General features: G+C 40.3%; 2 protein-coding genes and 2 long non-coding RNA genes across 4 annotated transcripts; 2 read left to right on the forward strand and 2 right to left on the reverse strand.

Annotated features, from left to right (window-relative positions):
• Positions 1 to 214: 214 nt before the first annotated feature.
• Positions 215 to 1,905, forward strand: LOC121779915. Its single transcript, XR_006045961.1, has 4 exons — positions 215 to 323; positions 403 to 546; positions 1,297 to 1,339; positions 1,807 to 1,905. It is a non-coding gene; the product is annotated as an uncharacterized LOC121779915 (long non-coding RNA).
• A 1,653-nt stretch (positions 1,906 to 3,558) lies between these two features.
• LOC121779484 (aldehyde oxidase GLOX-like) lies at positions 3,559 to 5,172 on the reverse strand. Its single transcript, XM_042176813.1, has one exon. The coding sequence runs from the start codon at positions 5,161 to 5,163 to the stop codon at positions 3,559 to 3,561; it is 1,605 nt and encodes a 534-aa protein (XP_042032747.1). The 5' UTR covers positions 5,164 to 5,172.
• Positions 5,173 to 13,972: 8,800 nt separating this feature from the next.
• LOC121779483 (aldehyde oxidase GLOX1-like) lies at positions 13,973 to 15,553 on the reverse strand. Its single transcript, XM_042176812.1, has one exon. It carries the CDS (start codon positions 15,488 to 15,490, stop codon positions 13,973 to 13,975), a length of 1,518 nt encoding a protein of 505 aa, XP_042032746.1. The 5' UTR covers positions 15,491 to 15,553.
• Positions 15,554 to 18,720: 3,167 nt separating this feature from the next.
• LOC121779668 lies at positions 18,721 to 19,273 on the forward strand. Its single transcript, XR_006045878.1, has 2 exons — positions 18,721 to 18,859; positions 18,950 to 19,273. It is a non-coding gene; the product is annotated as an uncharacterized LOC121779668 (long non-coding RNA).
• Positions 19,274 to 20,398: the final 1,125 nt, after the last annotated feature.

Genomic DNA, 20,398 nt, shown 5'->3' on the forward strand with positions numbered 1-20,398 from the left:
TCGCACTGATTAGTGATGCTGGGATGCCTGGAATCAGTGATCCTGGTATGGAGCTGGTAAGTTAAATGTTTGCATGCTGTCTTATCTAATAATTTACAGTTAACACATGGTCTACCTGCGTAAGTAATATTGTGGTACATCTATCTATCCGCATATTTATATACGGATATTTTTCAGATTCTACTGACTTGTATTAATTTTGTGATGGATCCAGGCCAAGTTGTGTGTAGACAAAAACATACCTGTCATTCCTGTCCCAGGTCCATCTGCTGTGGTAGCAGCTCTTTCTGCGTCTGGTTTGCCAACTAACGAGTTCACATTAGGTAATCACATGAATACATGATAAATCATACATTTTGCAACTCATGACATATTGTCTTATGAGGCAAAATTATGCTGCAGTCGGATATCTCCCTAAACATGCCACTACAAGAAGAGAGAGGCTCATGGTTTCTGCCAATAGTGCAACCACACAGGTGTTTTTGTCCCTCCTCATAAGCTCTGTCAGTTCCTAGAGGAGTCGTCTTCGATCTTTGGAAACTCAAGGTAATTCCTTCCACTGCTCCCTCTCATTTGGAGAGCAATTATAGGTATTCAGTTTTTTTGTTTTAATTAATGTATGAGGTTCACATTACTGCCCTTTGAACTAGGTACCCCAGGATGAATTCCATTGATTCTTTCTTTCAGTTTTAATGTATAAACATATATATTGTAGATTTTTGTGATTCTGCTGTTCTACCTTAAATACAAATTTGGCAAGTTTGACTGTAAAATTTTCTATGCAAATAACTACAAGGGCTCTTGCTCTCATGCTTCCTTTTATCATATTTTCCTTCTTTTGATGACATATTCTTTGACATGTTTTAAAGAACTTTAGATAATATGCACACCACATGATAGAAGCTGTGGATTTGTAACTTAGTATCTTCAAGGATTTCAAACCAATTTGCTAAAATAAAATTAATTTCTAGATCTAAATTTTATGTGTAACACACGACCCTTGTGATGATATCTTTGGTGTATGATTTTGAGTTGGAAAATATGGGTTCAATTGTCAATTCAAATGACAGTAAATTCTTGGTTCTTATTTGTTTTATTTGTAAAAATATGCTAATCAGATAAAGAAAATAATATTCTTTCACTTCTTGATAGCTGATATTGTACTTCATATACATGAAATGTGGTCTATTCCCTTTTCTCTTCATATTTTGTCGCATAAAAATGTGTATCTCTCGTCACTAAATTTAAGCCATGCACCTGCATCATTGTTTTCCAATTGTTGCAAACTTTTCTCAGGCGTTGTGTTATTGCTCGAGAGATGACCAAACTACATGAAGAAGTAAGTTTTACATTTAGTGGTTTGATGTTATATTCTTTTTCTTTGCTTGATCAGTTTGTACGTATGAAAGAGAGATAGGAATTAACTGGTAGTGATAATGTCTATGATATGTGCTTGTAAAGTTTACTTTTATGGTTTTACGAGGCTCACCATATGCTATGAAACATCCATATTTAGCAAACCTCGCCTGTAGCCCTAATATATACTCCCTTTGTCCCATCTCAAGTGATCAACTTTCCATTTTGGGTTGTCCCAACTCAAGTGATTGATTTCTTTTTTAGCAAAAGTACAATACTTTACTCTCTCCTACTTTATTCTCTCTCATATTTTATTCTCTCCACTTAACTCAATAAATATCATTTTCTTAGGCTAATCCATTGTTTACTGGATGGATAGGATTTTGGGATATCCCAAGGCCCGTGATAATTTATACGGAGTATTTAAATTAATTTTGCTTGATTGATTAGGATTGGAGAAACCCTAGTTCTGGAGGGGTACTCTTGGGGAAGCGAATGAAGCATTCTCAACCCATCAACCAAAGGGTGAAATAACACTGATGATAGAAGGGATGATGAGTGAGGATGACCAACTCTCCAATTCTCAACTGGAGAATAAGTTGGAGGAATTAATATCCAAAGGGCATAGTCTCTCCCTGTAAAGTTAGATCACGCTCACATTTATAAAATTGTCTTCCAGAGATGATAGACAGGTTCATTTCTTATTGCATATGCTCTAAGACATTTAATTCCCTTCCTCAAGTTGACTCGGATGCTGGTGCTGTTGAAATGTTAATGAGCTCATTGTAGGCTGTTGAGCACACTAATGCATTTAGGATCTAAGTAGCCTTGTGATCCATCATTTGAATATCTCATTTCCTTGTATGACTTCCCACTCTCACGAATACAAACGGTTGAGAATCGGTTAGCTAACAACTGGAGCTGGAGAAGAAAGTAGGCAAGTGGAGAGATATGTAATTCATTTCGGTATCGAATTTTACAGTGTATTGTTGAGATCCTCCTCAGCAGCAACTCCAAGCTCAAACAACCTCTATTGACGGAACACCACTGCACGCCGATTGCTGGCCATCCCGGACACGAGAGGACTTTTCGCCTGTTATCAGCGGGATTTTATTAGCCGAACATGGGCAAGGATGTGAGGAAATTTGTTGATTCTTGTGCAATGTGTCAGTCGACTAAGTATTCGACTCAAAAACCTGCAGGGTTGCTGCAGCCACTACTGGTTCCTTCGCAAGTGTGGGAAGACGTCTAAATGGATTTCATTACGGGTCTCCCTCCCTCTTGAGGGTACACAACAATCATGGTGGTGGTGGACTGCCTCTCCAAGTATGCTCATTTTGCCCCATTGCCTACCAAATTCGATGCCTTGCAGATGACACACTTATTTGTTAACACAGTGGTCTGTCACCATGGATTTCCTAAGACGCTAATTTTGGATAGGGACTCGGTCTTCTTGAATGCCACGTGGGAAGAAATGCTACGCCTCAGTGGTACCAAACTCCATTTTCCCACAGCCTATCACCCGCAGACAGAGGTTCGAAATAGGGGTTTGGAGCAATATTTGCGGGCATTCGCGGCTGACCGTCCTTCCAAGTGGTGTATTCTGTTTCCTTGGGCGGAGCTATCGCTTAATTGTTTCCACCACGCCGCACTTGGAACGTCGCCCTTCAAGGCGCTTTATGGCCGTCAGCCACCACTCTTAGTGGCGTCACCCCCATCGTCCGCCACCCCTCCGAAGGTGGCTGACCTGATTCGCCATCGAGGGACTCTCATTCGCGAGCTGCGCAATAATCTAGAACTCGCACAACATAGAATAAGGGATTCTGCCAATAAACGGCTTTCCTTCGGGAGGGGAGGAGTTTGTGGCAGGGGAGGAGTCGATTTCCGGAGGGGAACTGAATCCATGATGCGTATTTGAGGAATGTTGGGAGCTTTGTTTCACATGAACGATCTACAAACTTTTTAGAGCGATATACATTCAAATATAACAATAACAATAGGCATGCATATTCTAAGTAAAAATAGTGAAGATGTATATATATCATTGTTTACGTACTCTCAAGGAAAGGAGAGCGTATTTTAAAATGAAATTGAAATTACACATATCTCTGGTTTTCCCTCCTTAAAGAGAGAGAGGGAGAGAAAGAGAGGGGATACAAAATAAACTAACAAAACTAATAAGAAGGAAAATAAGTAGTCCTCCTACTTGAATTGGACCCAAATGCCAGGACTTGGAACTTGTTGATACACAAGAAAGAGAAGATAATATCCTGGAGGAGCAAGAATTTTAGAATTGGGAGTGGAGACACGAAGTTGATAATTGGATCCTCCCAAAGATGTGACATTAGAAGTGGTAAGAAGGAGAAGTCTTTGATTCATGGAAAATGAGTGTGTGGTGAAGGGAGGTGCGACGATTGAGATAGTAAGAGTAGTAGCATTGATTGTGGGTTGAGGAAGGGTGAAATTAATGGTGAGTAGTTGTCCATAGCCAAGCTGAGAATGCGAAGCCGGTGAAACGATGTTGGAACGAAGAGGTGCAAACTGTGGATCTAAGTATTCTGGGGAATAAGCTTGCATTGTGAGGTCTGTGGGATAGAGCACCCCTGTAAATGTGTAATAAGCATTTGGATTGCTTCCACTAACAAGAACACGTCCATCGCGAAGCAATATTGCATTGGAGTGGTACATCCGAGGTATAGAAGTGGCGTTCTGTGCCTCAAACCTGGAGCCGGCCTGATTATTGGGACGATAAACGAGGGGTGTAAGCACAGGATTACGCGCTATACCCCAGCCAGCTGTACCAGCAGCGGCCCCGTTAATAATCAAGACATTTCCATTGGGGAGAAGCACCATGTCACCCATGACTCTGGCGAGAGGCATTGTCTCCATGAGCCACTGTGGATTTGGATCGTTTATTCGGATCCTCCCACATGTATTAAGGGCCGTTACAAAGTTGCCGTTATTTGCACTTGTAAAGGATCCTTTTGGTGCTCCCCCGCACACCAATACTTCCGCTACTACTGCTCCTGAGGATATCCGCAACGGAAGCAGAACTGCAGAACCCGAACTAGGATAGTTCCTGGGATCTCCACCCGGGATGGTAGGGTAAGTTCTGACCACCACTCTCCTTACATAGTCGAACATGATAGCTCGATTGTTGGTGAAGACAAACATATTCCCATCCACGTTCAAGAAAACAAAGGGGTAGAGATTGTTTTCAATGGTCGGATCTCGGGTGTCCTTGAGGAAAGACAACTCAACAGCTAGATCAGCTCCAGATGTTTTCGGGTAAAACTCGTACGAGAAGCGGTCGCGTCCACCAAAAATGATCTGCCTTCCATCAGGTAAAATATGATTGGAGGCATACCATCTTCTATGAGTGAGGACATTGCTAAATTCCTGCCAATCACAAGAATTATCATTGCACGGTTTGAACACTCGAACGGTATTATAACCATCGTTGAATCCTCCCGTCTGCATTAGAGAACCATCAGGCATGGCGGCTCCAGAAGAGCACCACGTGTTGCTGTACACGAACAAGGGTCGGATTGAGTTGGAAGCCACGTTGTACTCAACAGAATGCGCTGTGCAATCGTGTTGGAGTGTCAAATCCTTTGGGTTGTCGCGACACCGGTTGTTTGGCAGGGAAATGTTTGAGGCTCCGAAATCAGTCAGGTCGAAGATCACCACACGATCGTTGTTCAGGAGTTGCATGTGCATCGCAGACACCCCGATGTTCGACCGTAAAAGGTCCCACTTTCCCCCACCAGCACCAACAACAATCATTTGCAACATTGCTACTAACATCAAACTCAAACCAATTACTACTATCTTTTTCATATCCATCATATATTCAATTGAAATCAAATGTTTTTTCAGATTGAATTGAATTGATGTTTTCTCTCTTCACTCTTCCCACATCTTTAAATACTAGTAATTTCCACATTTATTTTTTAATTAGGTTGGAGTGTGCTCAATCAATTTAATCCAATGTTTCATTTCATTCATTCTTCTCTACCTGCATGTACTAGACGTGCTCAACATGCCAGATCACTATTTCAATTATTATTATGTTATGCCATGTCTAGTCTATATACTTCCCTCATTTTTTTATTTTTTTCTACAAAATGTTTTTGCAAAATTATTTCTACCTACCTAAACAAGTTCATTGCCCTTTTATCCAAATTCAACGTACGTCAATGTATTATGCGTATTAATTTAATAGACCCCTGAATTGGCTCAAAGAGAAACTTACATATCATTCTTCTCAAGTGTTTGACAAATATAAGTAGACCATGTATAAAATTTTGTTTGTGCATAAAAAATTGTCAACAGCACACACAATAAGGTTACTTTGGAATAGAATTATTGCAAATACTTTACTACATTGAAACTCTAACGTATTATCAATTTCATTAATAAATGGAAGCGTCCTAAACAACCAAAAGATTAATTTAATTTGTCCTTAATTTAGGAACGTTTTCTTTTACGTCATAAATTGTTCTTATTTTTAAAATTTCCCAACGCGGGTAATTGCGTTTCAATTTTTGTGTCCGGATTCGTTATTTGAAGTGATTTTATTGTTTTCTTGAGCTGCAAAATAGATTTTGATGACTTTAATTAGTTGGAAATTTTTAATAACCGATCATGATTATTATTGATACAATGTACATACTTTCTTACAATGTTTGGTTAAGGAATTACCTAGCTATTGGAATTTCAAAACTCATATCCCTTTATCCTCCGAATCATGACTTAGTCAAGTAAAATTATTTTCTGTTACTTGTTAAGATGTTAAGATTGACAGACAAGTCTTGTTACAATTGGAATGAGATACGTACATCTTATTTTTGCATATAAGGTAAACAAATCTATCAATTATTCTTGAATTAAGAAATTATTTTTCTCTATTTGACTTGAATTTAGAAATTATTTTTCTACTCGAATTTGTCCAACATTATTTCTACCTAATCTAGTTCATTACCCTTTTATCTACCTAAATTCTTTGTTGAAAATATCCGTTGTTAGCCTTCTTTTTAAGTCATGGTCCCTAAATTCGGGGTGTTAGTACATTATTGAGTAGTTATTGTTGGTGACATGAAAAATGTCATAAGTTTGAATTATCATTGGATGGTATGGGGATATGGTGTGGCTGAAACTTCAGCCGTACCGTCAGCATTCGGTGGCCAAACCATTATCGGCCAAGCTGGCCAGATGGTACTATGCCCCTTTCAAAGTTTTGCAGCGCGTAGGTCCGGTGGCGTACCGCCTGCGCCTTCCGGAGGGGAACCGAATCCATGACGTTTTTCACGCCAGCCTCCATCGGGAGTTTGTGGTAGGGGAGGAGTCGATTTTACACGTACCGCAGCCGAAGAATTTGTGGGGGATCGACCCATCATGCAACCGGTTGCTTTTGTTGATTCTCGAGTGATGTTGCATGATGGCAAGGCTGTGGAGCATGTTTTGGCGCGGATGGTTCGGACTCCCCGTCGTGGGAGCCGCTGGACGTCATTCGCAGGCGTTTTCCCAACCTCCACCTTGAGGTCAAGGATGTTGTTAAGCCCGGGGGAGTTGATACGAGTGCCAACCACGACAGCGACATCGACCCATCCGAGGTAGAGGAGCCGACGACTCACCCTGAAACAATCCCTCCGCAACGACAGAAGGAGAAGCTAGCCCCGACGCCAAGAACGCTGAGGCCGAGGGAACGAATCAAGCCGCCGCAGAGGTTCGTGAAGTGAACCACTGAGCAGCGATGAGTTAGTTAGTAGTATTTTCTTAATTTATGTTTTGTCGACTTTATTCCCGGAACTATTATTATTATTTTTATTGTAATTGAGTCGGGTGAATTATAAGCCCCGTTCGGGTTTTCTTAGTTGGTTCTTTCCCGAAAGTATAGGTTAGGTCGAATCAACCCTAGGGTTTTAGTATAAAATGAGCCGCTATGTCATTAATCGATTCATCTATGAAAATTATTCAATTGGCTCATTATCGTGTGCTACAAGAAACTATCATCAATGCTGCCGACGAGAACCTCTCTCGCGCCCAGCACCCCCTTCGACCGACGTCTTCGCTGACCCAAACCTCTTGGGCGTTCGACGACTACGATTACGGTTTCTTGGTTGCGTGTAATCAGACGATTAAGGAGGAGACTTCTTAACACATTGTTGTTTTGTTAGAATAAAGGAGAAGATTTGATTAAGCAAGGAAAGAATAAATTAAGAATCAATTACATATCATGTATAGAATAGAATGATTTAGTTACCATATACAAGACTTTGTGAACTCCTATTTAACCTATACGGTGGTAATGAGAATGAATCAAGCTTTTACCACAAATTCCTTTCTTCCTTTGCCGTTTGTCATGGCATCAGAGCGGGCGACGATTCTGGGAGCTCAGAATCAATATCATCATCGCTCATAACCCTTTCTCAACCCTTGACTGTGAACCTGTGACAGAGAGATGTCAGAAACCGAAAAAGGAACAACCGGCGGCCCGAACACATCCGAAGCGGATGAGTTTGCACGCCTCTTTTCAAATTTTATGCGTAAAAGCCTTATGCATAACCAACCACCAGAAATCAATGAAACCAAACCAGAGAAAACCATATACAAAACCGACTCTCAGCCACTGACGGTAGGATTTAAACTCAACGGCGACAATTATCCGGTATGGTCCATCCTGATGCATAACGCAATAAGCGGAAGGGGGATGGTATCTCACATCACTGGAGTCCCATCCCCCCCGCCGAGAACAGACCCGACGTTTACACAGTGGCAAGAAGCCGACCATTGTGTATTTACGTGGCTTGTTCAAAACATCGAAACCAAGTTGGTCAGCCGAGTTGCTCAACAACCAACGGCAAAACACATATGGGACAGCCTGGCTGTAACATACAAGAGCGGGGGAGATTCGTTGCAAACATACGATCTCCACCGGAGGGCGAGCACGTTAAAACAGGGGAACACAACGTTGGAGGAAGTATGGAATAACCTCAACGAGATCTGGACCGCAATTGACCAGAAGCGGCCTAACCGGATGAAATGTTCAGAGGATATCCAAATCTACAATGAAGAGACAGAACAAAATCGGCTCTATCAATTCCTTACGACATTGGATGAGAAGTATGAGTTAGTAAAGAGAGAAGTGTTAAAGATGGAACCACTCCCCTCGGCCGAACAAGCATACAACGTAGTGAAGCGGGAGGACATCCGATCGGAGATTCTCCGCCCTGCAGACGGAAAAGCCCCAGGAGATGGGATCGGAGTAGGGCTGTTCACGGCGCGAAGGCCAAATCACTCCAATGCCCCACGCCGCGGCGGCGATAGCAGGAACGGAGGGTGGAACCAGCGACCATCCGATGAACGAAGAACAGATGAAGATCGGTCCAAATTGGTATGCACAAACTGTGGAAAACAGAAGCACACAAGAGAACAATGCTTCGAATTGGTGGGATACCCGGAATGGTAGGAGTCGAAGCACAAACCGGCGGCCGCTCGACCACCATGGAGCAAGGGCCACGCCGCCGCGGCTGTTGGAGCGGATGGAGGAGGAGCTAATCTCGCCACCGCCGAGGGCAACTGTGATGTGGCCGCGCACGCTCGGGGCAACGAGCAGCTGATCAGAGCACCACCGAAGATGGCCGGGATCGCACAGTTCGCTGCTGGACCGATCCGATCAGAGGAAGGAGAAATGACGGAGGCGGTGGGAGGTAACCATGTATTAGGGTTAGGTTTGCAACCTAACCCTCCATATTTCTTATATTCTGAAAAATTACCCCATGCCAATCTTTCTCTTAATTTTGCCCCAAAAGTTTCCCGAAATTTTAAAGTCACCCCCAGATGTGTTGAGAAATACAAATCAGACCCAATTAAATGTGAAAATCGTTTTCAAGTCCTAGAAAATTTTGGGACAGCATGTGCCGTGTCTACAGGATCGGAAAAAATTAATAGGTGGATTTTTTATTGCGGGGCTACTGATACGATGACGTATGATGAGTCAGATATTACTAAACTCCATAAACCTCATTTTTCTCATATTCAGACTGCTAGTGGAGAGTTTACGGCTGTAAAGGGGGCAGGGACTGTGAAGATTTCTCCAACTTTAGAACTATCTAATTGTTTGCATGTTCCTTCACTCTCCCATAAATTATTGTCAATTAGTCATGTGACACGAGAATTAAATTGTACATTGCTGATGCAACCAAACTTCTGTCTATTACAGGATATTAGGACCGGAGAGATTATTGGGCGTGACACTGAAAGTAACGGGCTGTACTACGTGGATGAGATAGCCCAAAAAGGAGCTGCCATGCTAACTCACGGGACTGCTGATAGGGAAGCTTGGCTTTGGCACCGATGCTAAGGACATCCTTCTCCGGGTTATTTAAAAAAGTTATTTCCTAATATTATTCCAAAGTCGAGCATGTAGTGTGAGACTTGTGTTTTGGCTAAAAGCCATAGAAACTCTTATCCTTTGAGCAATTCTCGTACTGAAACCATTTTTTATTTAATACATTCTGATGTTTGGGGACCCGCACCAGTAGTTGGGGGACAAGGCTTTAGATATTTTCTTATCTTTGTTGATGATTGCACCCGTATGACGTGGGTATATTTTATGAAGCATAAGTCTGAAGTTTTTGAACACTTTGTCCACTTTTATAACCTTGTTCAAACACAATACCAAAACCCATAAAAACCCTTCGATCCGATAATAGGGGAGAGTTTGTCAATACCAAAATGAAACAGTTCACCCTAGAAAAAGGAATGATACACCAAACCACCTGTGCCCACACTCCAGAACAGAATGGGGTAGCCGAGAGAAAAAATAGAATCCTACTAGAAATGACCCGAGCCATGCTCATAGAATCACAAGTTCCAAAAACATTCTGGCCTGAAGCCCTTGCCACTTCCGCTTACCTTCTAAATCGGCTACCCACCCATATACTAAAATTCCAAACACCAATCGATACCCTAGCCCTACAAACAACTATTCCCCAACATCTTTCACTAGAACCCCGTGTCTTTGGATGCTCAGTCTTTGCCCATATACCAAAACATGAACGAACAAAGTTATCCCCTTGCGCCATTAAATGTGTATTTGTTGGCTACAGGGTAAATCAAAAGGGCTACAGATGCTTTGATCCTAAGTCTAATCGTATGTACACGACCATGAATTGTGATTTTCTTGAAACTGAGTACTTCTATACCCATCTTAGCGGTCAGGGGGAGAGTGACACTAGGAAAGACGTTAGTGACCCACTAAGCTGGGTGTCAATGCCAAGTGTACCAGAGGCGGACCTACCAGAGGAAGCAGTACGCAACTCCGCTGGGCAAGTCTCTGACGTTGTACAGACTGAAGCAGCAGGTGACACAAGTCCTAGTAACGACTCTCCGCTCTTGATATCGGATGTAAGTACTCTTGCTCCTGTCAATGAGATTATTGAATCTAATGTTGTTGATAAGACTCAGGGGGAGTCTAATGTTAGCCCTGAAGAAGGTGAGATAGATGACATTGAGGGAATTGATCCTGACACTGGGAGATATATCCTACCTCTAAGGACAAACAGGGGAGTACCACCGAAGAGGTACAGCCCAGAGAGAATCAACAGAAAGGCAAGATACTCTATGGCTAATCTCGCCAAAGGTCACCTCACCGAGATGGCTCAGGCGTTTGAGGAAGCACTCTACGATGAGGAAGAGATCCCACAGTCGGCGGACGAGGCAATGAGGAACCAACATTGGAGAGAGGCCATGAAGAAGGAGATAGATGCTTTAATGCGCAACCACACTTGGGACAAGTGTATACTACCCGAAGGAAAGAAACCAGTTGGGTGTAGGTGGGCGTTCACCATTAAGCGGAGACCGGATGGAAGCATCGAGCGGTATAAAGCTCGACTGGTGGCTAAAGGGTACACTCAGACTTATGGAATAGACTACTCAGAAACCTTTTCTCCAGTAGCCAAGATGGATACGGTCCGGGTACTAATTTCCATTGCCGCCAATCGAGATTGGCCACTATACCAGTTCGACGTCACAAACGCCTTCCTTCATGGCGAGTTATAGAAAGAAATATACATGGAGGCACCACCGGGCTTCTCTGACGAGTTCAAGGTAGGTGAAGGATGCAGGTTGAGGAAAACTCTATATGGACTGAAGCAGTCACCGAGAGTCTGGTTTGGTAGATTCGCTGACGCAATGAAGAGCTATGGATATAGACAGAGCAATTCAGATCATACATTGTTCCTGAAACGGCACGAAGGAAAGACTACCTGTTTAATTGTGTATGTTGATGACATGATTATTACAGGCGATGATGTAGAGGAAATTAAGAGTTTGAGGGAGAAGCTTTTCAAGGAATTCGAGATGAAGGATCTAGGTGACCTTAAGTATTTTTTGGGGATTGAAGTCCTTCGATCACCGCGAGGGGTATTTTTGAGGCAGAAGAAATATATCTTGGACATCCTAGCAGAGACAGGCCTACTAGAGTGTAAACCAGCCGAGACCCCGATTGTGCAAAATCATGGCTTGAAGATACAAGATGGAGCTGAGGCAGCAGATCGAGGGCGTTATCAGCGGTTAGTTGGGAGACTCATCTTTTTATCTCACACTAGACCTGATATTGCTTATGCGGTAGGAGTGGTAAGTCAATTTATGCACCAACCCCAGGCTGAACATTTAGAGGCTGCACTGAGGATAGTTCGATATTTGAAGGGAACCGTTGGACATGGAATATTGTTCAAGAAAAATGGAGCTTAGAAATCCATGGGTATACTGATGCAGATTGGGCAGGTAACCCAGTGGATAGAAGATCGACCTCAGGCTACTTCACATTCGTTGGAGGTAACTTGGTAACGTGGAAAAGCAAGAAGCAGAAGGTGGTAGCCTTGTCTAGTGCAGTGGCAGAATTTAGAGGAACTAAAAGTGGTCTGACTGAGATCATGTGGCTAAGGAAATTGATTATAGAGATTGATTCTATTCCAAGTAAGAGTCAATTGTACTGCGATAATAAAGCCGCGATAAGCATTTCAGAAAATCCCGTACAACATGACCGAACAAAGCACGTTGAGGTGGATAGACACTTCATCAAGGAGAAGATTGAAGATGGAGTGGTCGAGTTCCCATTTGTGCGTTCGGAAGATCAACTGGCAGATATACTAACCAAGGCGGTTAGCTCGAGGAGTCTTGAAGATGTTCTTGAAAAATTGAGTATTGGGGATCCCACTACTCAATTTGAGGGGGAGTGTTAGAATAAAAGAGAAGATTTGATTAAGCAAGGAAAGAATAAATTAAGAATCAATTACATATCATGTATAGAATAGAATGATTTAGTTACCATATACAAGACCTTGTAAACTCCTATTTAACCTATACGGTGGTAATGAGAATGAATCAAGCTTTTACCCCAAATTCCTTTCTTCCTTTGCCGTTTGTCAGTTTGAGTAGAGTGAGTTTTTTGAGTAGTGTAGGAACGGCATTCTGCCAAGGGCCTTCATTGAAGAAGATTTTATACATGTAAGGAAAAGCATGATTCCAAGAATTTGAGAACTGCTGCAACTGCCTAATATTTAACGTCAACAAACGGTTGAGAATCGGTTAGCTAACAACTGGAGCTGGAGAAGAAAGTAGGCAAGTGGAGAGATATGTAATTCATTTCAGTATCGAATTTTACAGTGTATTGTTGAGAGAGTGGAGACGCGCTTCTAGACCTCTGGAGAGTTCTTAAGTGAAGTTGTTTCCGTGTCGTAGACACCAGCTGATCGAACACCTTTTCTGATCAGCCTAGCTGCAGCGATACTTTCGGTCCAACAAGATCCAAGTATAATAGCAAGATCACAAAGCCAATGAGGTATCAAGATTCCGTCAACAAATAGAGATCACCTCATACCAATGCATATCTTTTGCAATCAAATCATGGAGTATTTTATTAGTTCTTTCTAGGGTTTATATTTCCTTTTTAAAGGTGATCACGTAGATGATAAATCATTGAGAAATAATAGCATAATTATTCTTTCTCTTACTAGCTTCTCTATATATTCTTGTATAGTTTGACTTTAATTATTACTTTTATTTGGGGTTTATTCACTTAATTAAGATTTTGGACAACTTTGAATATCTTCTCTCTTCTTTATTAATTGTATATTTCCTCAGACATTGTGTTTCTAACGTCTATGATAAGACACAGTCTTCTCAAAAGTCACGATGTGTATCTTTATCTTTCTTTCCGAAATCTTTTGAGCAACAAGTTTATAGGGTTACGTAATGAGGCTTCAATTGGTTTGTTAAATCTAATTTTGAATTAGCTTTAGGAATGATGATTGATGCGTATTTGAGGAATGTTGGGAGCTTTGTTTCACATGAACGGTCTACAAACTTTTTAGAGCGATATACATTCAAATATAACAATAACAATAGGCATGCATATTCTAAGTAAAAATAGTGAAGATGTATATATATCATTGTTTACGTACTCTCAAGGAAAGGAGAGCGTATTTTAAAATGAAATTGAAATTACACATATCTCTGGTTTTCCCTCCTTAAAGAGAGAGAGGGAGAGAAAGAGAGGGGATACAAAATAAACTAACAAAACTAATAAGAAGGAAAATAAGTAGTCCTCCTACTTGAATTGGACCCAAATGCCAGGACTTGGAACTTGTTGATACACAAGAAAGAGAAGATAATATCCTGGAGGAGCAAGAATTTTAGAATTGGGAGTGGAGACACGAAGTTGATAATTGGATCCTCCCAAAGATGTGACATTAGAAGTGGTAAGAAGGAGAAGTCTTTGATTCATGGAAAATGAGTGTGTGGTGAAGGGAGGTGCGACGATTGAGATAGTAAGAGTAGTAGCATTGATTGTGGGTTGAGGAAGGGTGAAATTAATGGTGAGTAGTTGTCCATAGCCAAGCTGAGAATGCGAAGCCGGTGAAACGATGTTGGAACGAAGAGGTGCAAACTGTGGATCTAAGTATTCTGGGGAATAAGCTTGCATTGTGAGGTCTGTGGGATAGAGCACCCCTGTAAATGTGTAATAAGCATTTGGATTGCTTCCACTAACAAGAACACGTCCATCGCGAAGCAATATTGCATTGGAGTGGTACATCCGAGGTATAGAAGTGGCGTTCTGTGCCTCAAACCTGGAGCCGGCCTGATTATTGGGACGATAAACGAGGGGTGTAAGCACAGGATTACGCGCTATACCCCAGCCAGCTGTACCAGCAGCGGCCCCGTTAATAATCAAGACATTTCCATTGGGGAGAAGCACCATGTCACCCATGACTCTGGCGAGAGGCATTGTCTCCATGAGCCACTGTGGATTTGGATCGTTTATTCGGATCCTCCCACATGTATTAAGGGCCGTTACAAAGTTGCCGTTATTTGCACTTGTAAAGGATCCTTTTGGTGCTCCCCCGCACACCAATACTTCCGCTACTACTGCTCCTGAGGATATCCGCAACGGAAGCAGAACTGCAGAACCCGAACTAGGATAGTTCCTGGGATCTCCACCCGGGATGGTAGGGTAAGTTCTGACCACCACTCTCCTTACATAGTCGAACATGATAGCTCGATTGTTGGTGAAGACAAACATATTCCCATCCACGTTCAAGAAAACAAAGGGGTAGAGATTGTTTTCAATGGTCGGATCTCGGGTGTCCTTGAGGAAAGACAACTCAACAGCTAGATCAGCTCCAGATGTTTTCGGGTAAAACTCGTACGAGAAGCGGTCGCGTCCACCAAAAATGATCTGCCTTCCATCAGGTAAAATATGATTGGAGGCATACCATCTTCTATGAGTGAGGACATTGCTAAATTCCTGCCAATCACAAGAATTATCATTGCACGGTTTGAACACTCGAACGGTATTATAACCATCGTTGAATCCTCCCGTCTGCATTAGAGAACCATCAAGCATGGCGGCTCCAGAAGAGCACCACGTGTTGCTGTACACGAACAACGGCCGGATTGAGTTGGAAGCCACGTTGTACTCAACAGAATGCGCTGTGCAATCGTGTTGGAGTGCCAAATCCTTTGGGTTGTCGCGACACCGGTTGTTTGGCAGGGAAATGTTTGAGGCTCCGAAATCAGTCAGGTCGAAGATCACCACACGATCGTTGTTAAGGAGTTGCATGTGCATCGCAGACACCCCGATGTTCGACCGTAAAAGGTCCCACTTTCCCCCACCAGCACCAACAACAATCATTTGCAACATTGCTACTAACATCAAACTCAAACCAATTACTACTATCTTTTTCATATCCATCATATATTCAATTGAAATCAAATGTTTTTTCAGATTGAATTGAATTGATGTTTTCTCTCTTCACTCTTCCCACATCTTTAAATACTAGTAATTTCCACATTTATTTTTTAATTAGGTTGGAGTGTGCTCAATCAATTTAATCCAATGTTTCATTTCATTCATTCTTCTCTACCTGCATGTACTAGACGTGCTCAACATGCCAGATCACTATTTCAATTATTATTATGTTATGCCATGTCTAGTCTATGTACTTCCCTCATTTTTTTTATTTTTTTCTACAAAATGTTTTTGCAAAATTATTTCTACCTACCTAAACAAGTTCATTGCCCTTTTATCCAAATTCAACGTACGTCAATGTATTATGCGTATTAATTTAATAGACCCCTGAATTGGCTCAAAGAGAAACTTACATATCATTCTTCTCAAGTGTTTGACAAATATAAGTAGACCATGTATAAAATTTTGTTTGTGCATAAAAAATTGTCAACAGCACACACAATAAAGTTACTTTGGAATAGAATTATTGCAAATACTTTACTACATTGAAACTCTAACGTATTATCAATTTCATTAATAAATGGAAGCGTCCTAAACAACCAAAAGATTAATTTAATTTGTCCTTAATTTAGAAACATTTTCTTTTACGTCATAAATTGTTCTTATTTTTAAAATTTCCCAACGCGGGTAATTGCGTTTCAATTTTTGTGTCTGGATTCATTATTTGAAGTGATTTTATTGTTTTCTTTAGCTGCAAAATAGATTTTGATGACTTTAATTAGTTGGAAATTTTTAATAACCGATCATGATTATTATTGATACAATGTACATACTTTCTTACAATGTTTGGTTAAGGAATTACCTAGCTATTGGAATTTCAAAACTCATATCCCTTTATCCTCCGAATCATGACTTAGTCAAGTAAAATTATTTTCTGTTACTTGTTAAGATGTTAAGATTGACAGATAAGTCTTGTTACAATTGGAATGAGATACGTACATCTTATTTTTGCATATAAGGTAAACAAATCTATCAATTATTCTTGAATTAAGAAATTATTTTTCTCTATTTGACTTGAATTTAGAAATTATTTTTCTACTCGAATTTGTCCAACATTATTTCTACCTAATCTAGTTCATTACCCTTTTATCTACCTAAATTCTTTGTTGAAAATATCCGTTGTTAGCCTTCTTTTTAAGTCATGGTCCCTAAATTCGGGGTGTTAGTACATTATTGAGTAGTTATTGTTGGTGACATGAAAAATGTCATAAGTTTGAATTATCATTGGATGGTATTCTATATTCACTTGGGGATACAAATTTCAAAAGGTCATTGTTTTATATTCAAAATGAAAAAGGCAGCCTTTAAAAAAGATAAAAACTAAGGCTAAATATTTAAGCAAGTTTGAGCAAAAGAAAAGGTTAAATTTTTTTAAGAAAGCATAAAAAGAGCAGATATTGTATAGTTTGTATTATGAAAAATCTCCAAGTTTAGGGGTATTGAGCTGTGAAAATTTCGTGCACAAATTTAAGTTGTGATTGATGTTTCTATTATGGGATGTGATAGATCACTACTAAAAAAATGAGTTGTTCTCACACTTACAATATGACACTTCATAAAAGATGTGAATATATATATATCCAATCATCACACCAACATTTTATGACATTTATAATATTCATTATTGCTGCATTTTAAACAAATGTCAAAAGAGGATTTACTTAATGACATTTCCATTACGTGTCTTATGATTATAATGCTAAATATTAAGCCTAAATTAAGATATAAATTTAAATAGAAAATGAAAATTGATATATTGACTAATAATATCACGTATCCATTCTTGGTATGATTCTCAATTTGCACTTGAGTCCTTTTCTCCCAATTGAAAGAATGGGCCCAAATTAAAAAAAATATGGAACTCCTCCCTTCCATCAGTTTCGGCCCCTCCCCCAAATCACCCCTTACTTCCACAATTCACCACAAACCCTAGATTGGAGGCTTCTCCAATCCCGAGCCGTCGTCTCCGGTGAATCAACGCCAACCGCCCATCGATCTCTTGCCCTATCCGCTTCAACACAGGAAGGCAGGGGCCTAACTTGTTGAGGCAGCGACACTCCTCTTCCTTTCACGGCGGAGTCACGGATGGGGCTGAGGCGTCACTTCGGAGGTCGTGACCTCGCCGCCTCTTCCTCTACTGCTGGTGCATCAGCCGCTTCGGGGATAGCTTACGACGCCTGGTCGAAGTCTACCCGTGTTATTCCCCTTCGGCTAGACTCGGTACTGCCCCAACCCGCCTTCGTCCTGGCTTGCCATCGCCTTCGTCGAGCAGAAGCTAAGTCTCTATCCTTTCCCTCTCGTCTTATTTATTCAAGCACATGGAGGTAAATTTTTGGAGGATTTAAGTGAGTCTTGCTCGATTGTTTTGCTGAGTAGTTAAATTTGGTGATGTTGTGATGTTATGCTCTGATTGTATATGTGACTTGAAGCTTAAGTTTCGTTCATTCACACATTTGGGTATAAGGCATATTAGCTACATTGTCTTGGGGAAAGGTCTGAATTTGCCTAATGTTCCATTTGAAATTAGAGGCAGCATGCTTGGTGATGTTGCTATCTGTGATGTTCTACTGTTAGCCTCGGCTCTTAGCTATCTAGTGCCTTATGCTATATGATGCTAGTGTGATTTTGAGGATTTACCTCTTGTGACTGATGAGTGAGGCTGCTCCTTACTCCTGCTCGATCCTTCGCAATCCCCAACCTTTGTCTTGCTGAACGTATTTGGGTGGTGTGTGGGGGTGGAACCGAGAGGTTCAGCATGTGTATATATACACATTTCTTGTAACTGAAAGCTGCAAAACTGAGTGTTGGCTGGAAAAAAGACCACAGGCTATGCAGCTGGCTGCGTTACTCTGCAGCTTTGCAGAGCATGTACTCTGAGTTTCTTTGGCTTCTTTCCCAACTGATTTTGGGGCTTATGGTGGTGTACTCGTGGTTTTACTAGAGTTACTGAGTCCTAGCTATGTCCTACACCCTGTAACTGTTTTTGGCTTATTGTGGGATCTAGTACCGATCTCATTTATGAATTTTCGTCCCTTGTTGTAGGTGCGCTCAGGAGCAGGTATTGGGTGGCTGATTTCTGGACCATAGCAGGTCTGAATGGAGGTGGTACGGGCTGCTCATTGATGGAGTGAAAGGCTGGTTGGAATTTGCTTCTTTAGCTCAAGTAATTTCTCCATGTTTCAAAAGGTATTGTCTACCCTTTCCCCCTTTGGTGAGAGCTGCCAACTCCCTTCCTCTTATGCACATTTTCATCTAATTGGTCTGCATCCTGAGTAGGACCGAGAGGCTGGCTCCACGTGGTTCATCCCCTAATCTCCCAGCCCGTCGGACCCCTCCTGATCTGGGCCGAGACTGCTCGCGCTGATGGCTGAGGAAGTTCTCTAGGAACTCTCGGTTGTAGTATCTCGGTTGTAGTAGTTCACTTTGAACTCTCCTTTGTTCTTTTCTCTTTTCTTTGTTTCAACACATGTATTATTAACTAGTTGTCAAATCTCGTTTCATGTATTATCATCGTCGAAGATTGTAATTTATTAGTGTGAAATTCTGGAAATTGTATTTGTACTCTTTTTCAAGAAATAAAAATACTCATTCATTCTTTAATAAAATTCTAGTATTTTATTTCATGATTCTCGAGAATCTAAGTCTCGGCTATTACAATAATATAAATTCTACAAAAAATGTAGGTGAAAAAATAAATAAAATAAAATGTAGGGTAAATTGTAATAATAAAAATTTATGGGGGTATTTTGTAAATTTTCGTCCAAAAGTTAGTGTAGTTTAAGAAATTATATTGTGGCATTTTCAAGTGACATTACACATTATGTTTCATGGCACCTTTGGAGTGTAATAAAGAAGGATTTATCTTCACACTTTGCTTGTTATCACACTTTTTTTCCTCACATGTGCAATAAGTGCCATTACACCTAAAGTGTCAAGATAATAGTTTTCTAGTTGCATTTACACGTGTCACAATATGTGAATTTTCTAGTAGTGGATGTTGCTTTCATCCCACTCTAACTGAAAAATTCTATTACAATCAGATAATAATGACTTTTTAATTTGTGCATTATTGTTGGGACTATATTGATGTGTTTTTCATGAGTTTTGTGGAAAAACAAAATATAGTTAAAAAAGAAAATATACTATATTTTGGTGGATGACAAGATCTTATGTATTTTTATTTAGAATATTTTTACCTAGCCATCCATATATGGCTAACGCCTTGCTTTGTAGTACAAATTGTTTTTAACTTTATTTTGATAGACAACAACAATTCATTTTTTTTATACTGTGCTTATATCTATTTGTGTTATTAGAACATGAGTATTTAACATAGCTTTAGCCTTACTTATGATGTCTCTTTTACTTGAAAATTATTGTTTTTACTCTAATGTTTTCCAAAAATTATTTCAACCTGAACAAGTTCATTGCCCTTCTATCCAGCTAGCTAAATTATAGGAATTTGAGTATTTCTATAATCAATTTTATATTCTTCGAATTATGGATTAAATATTTGAAATAAGAAACAATATCATTATATGAAATCTAAAATTATAATGTATTTGGTACATTTGATTTAAGTAGTGAATTTTATTAATATACAACGAAATTATGAGTTTATTATAATCTGTGTCAAAAATTTGAGATAATAATAATTTTATTATATAATGATAATAGATAAATGTGAATAAATATAGAAACAAATTATATAAATATAGTAGGTTT

Source organism: Salvia splendens, chromosome 19 (genome assembly GCF_004379255.2).
Source record: "Salvia splendens isolate huo1 chromosome 19, SspV2, whole genome shotgun sequence".
Taxonomy (NCBI): Eukaryota; Viridiplantae; Streptophyta; class Magnoliopsida; order Lamiales; family Lamiaceae; genus Salvia; species Salvia splendens.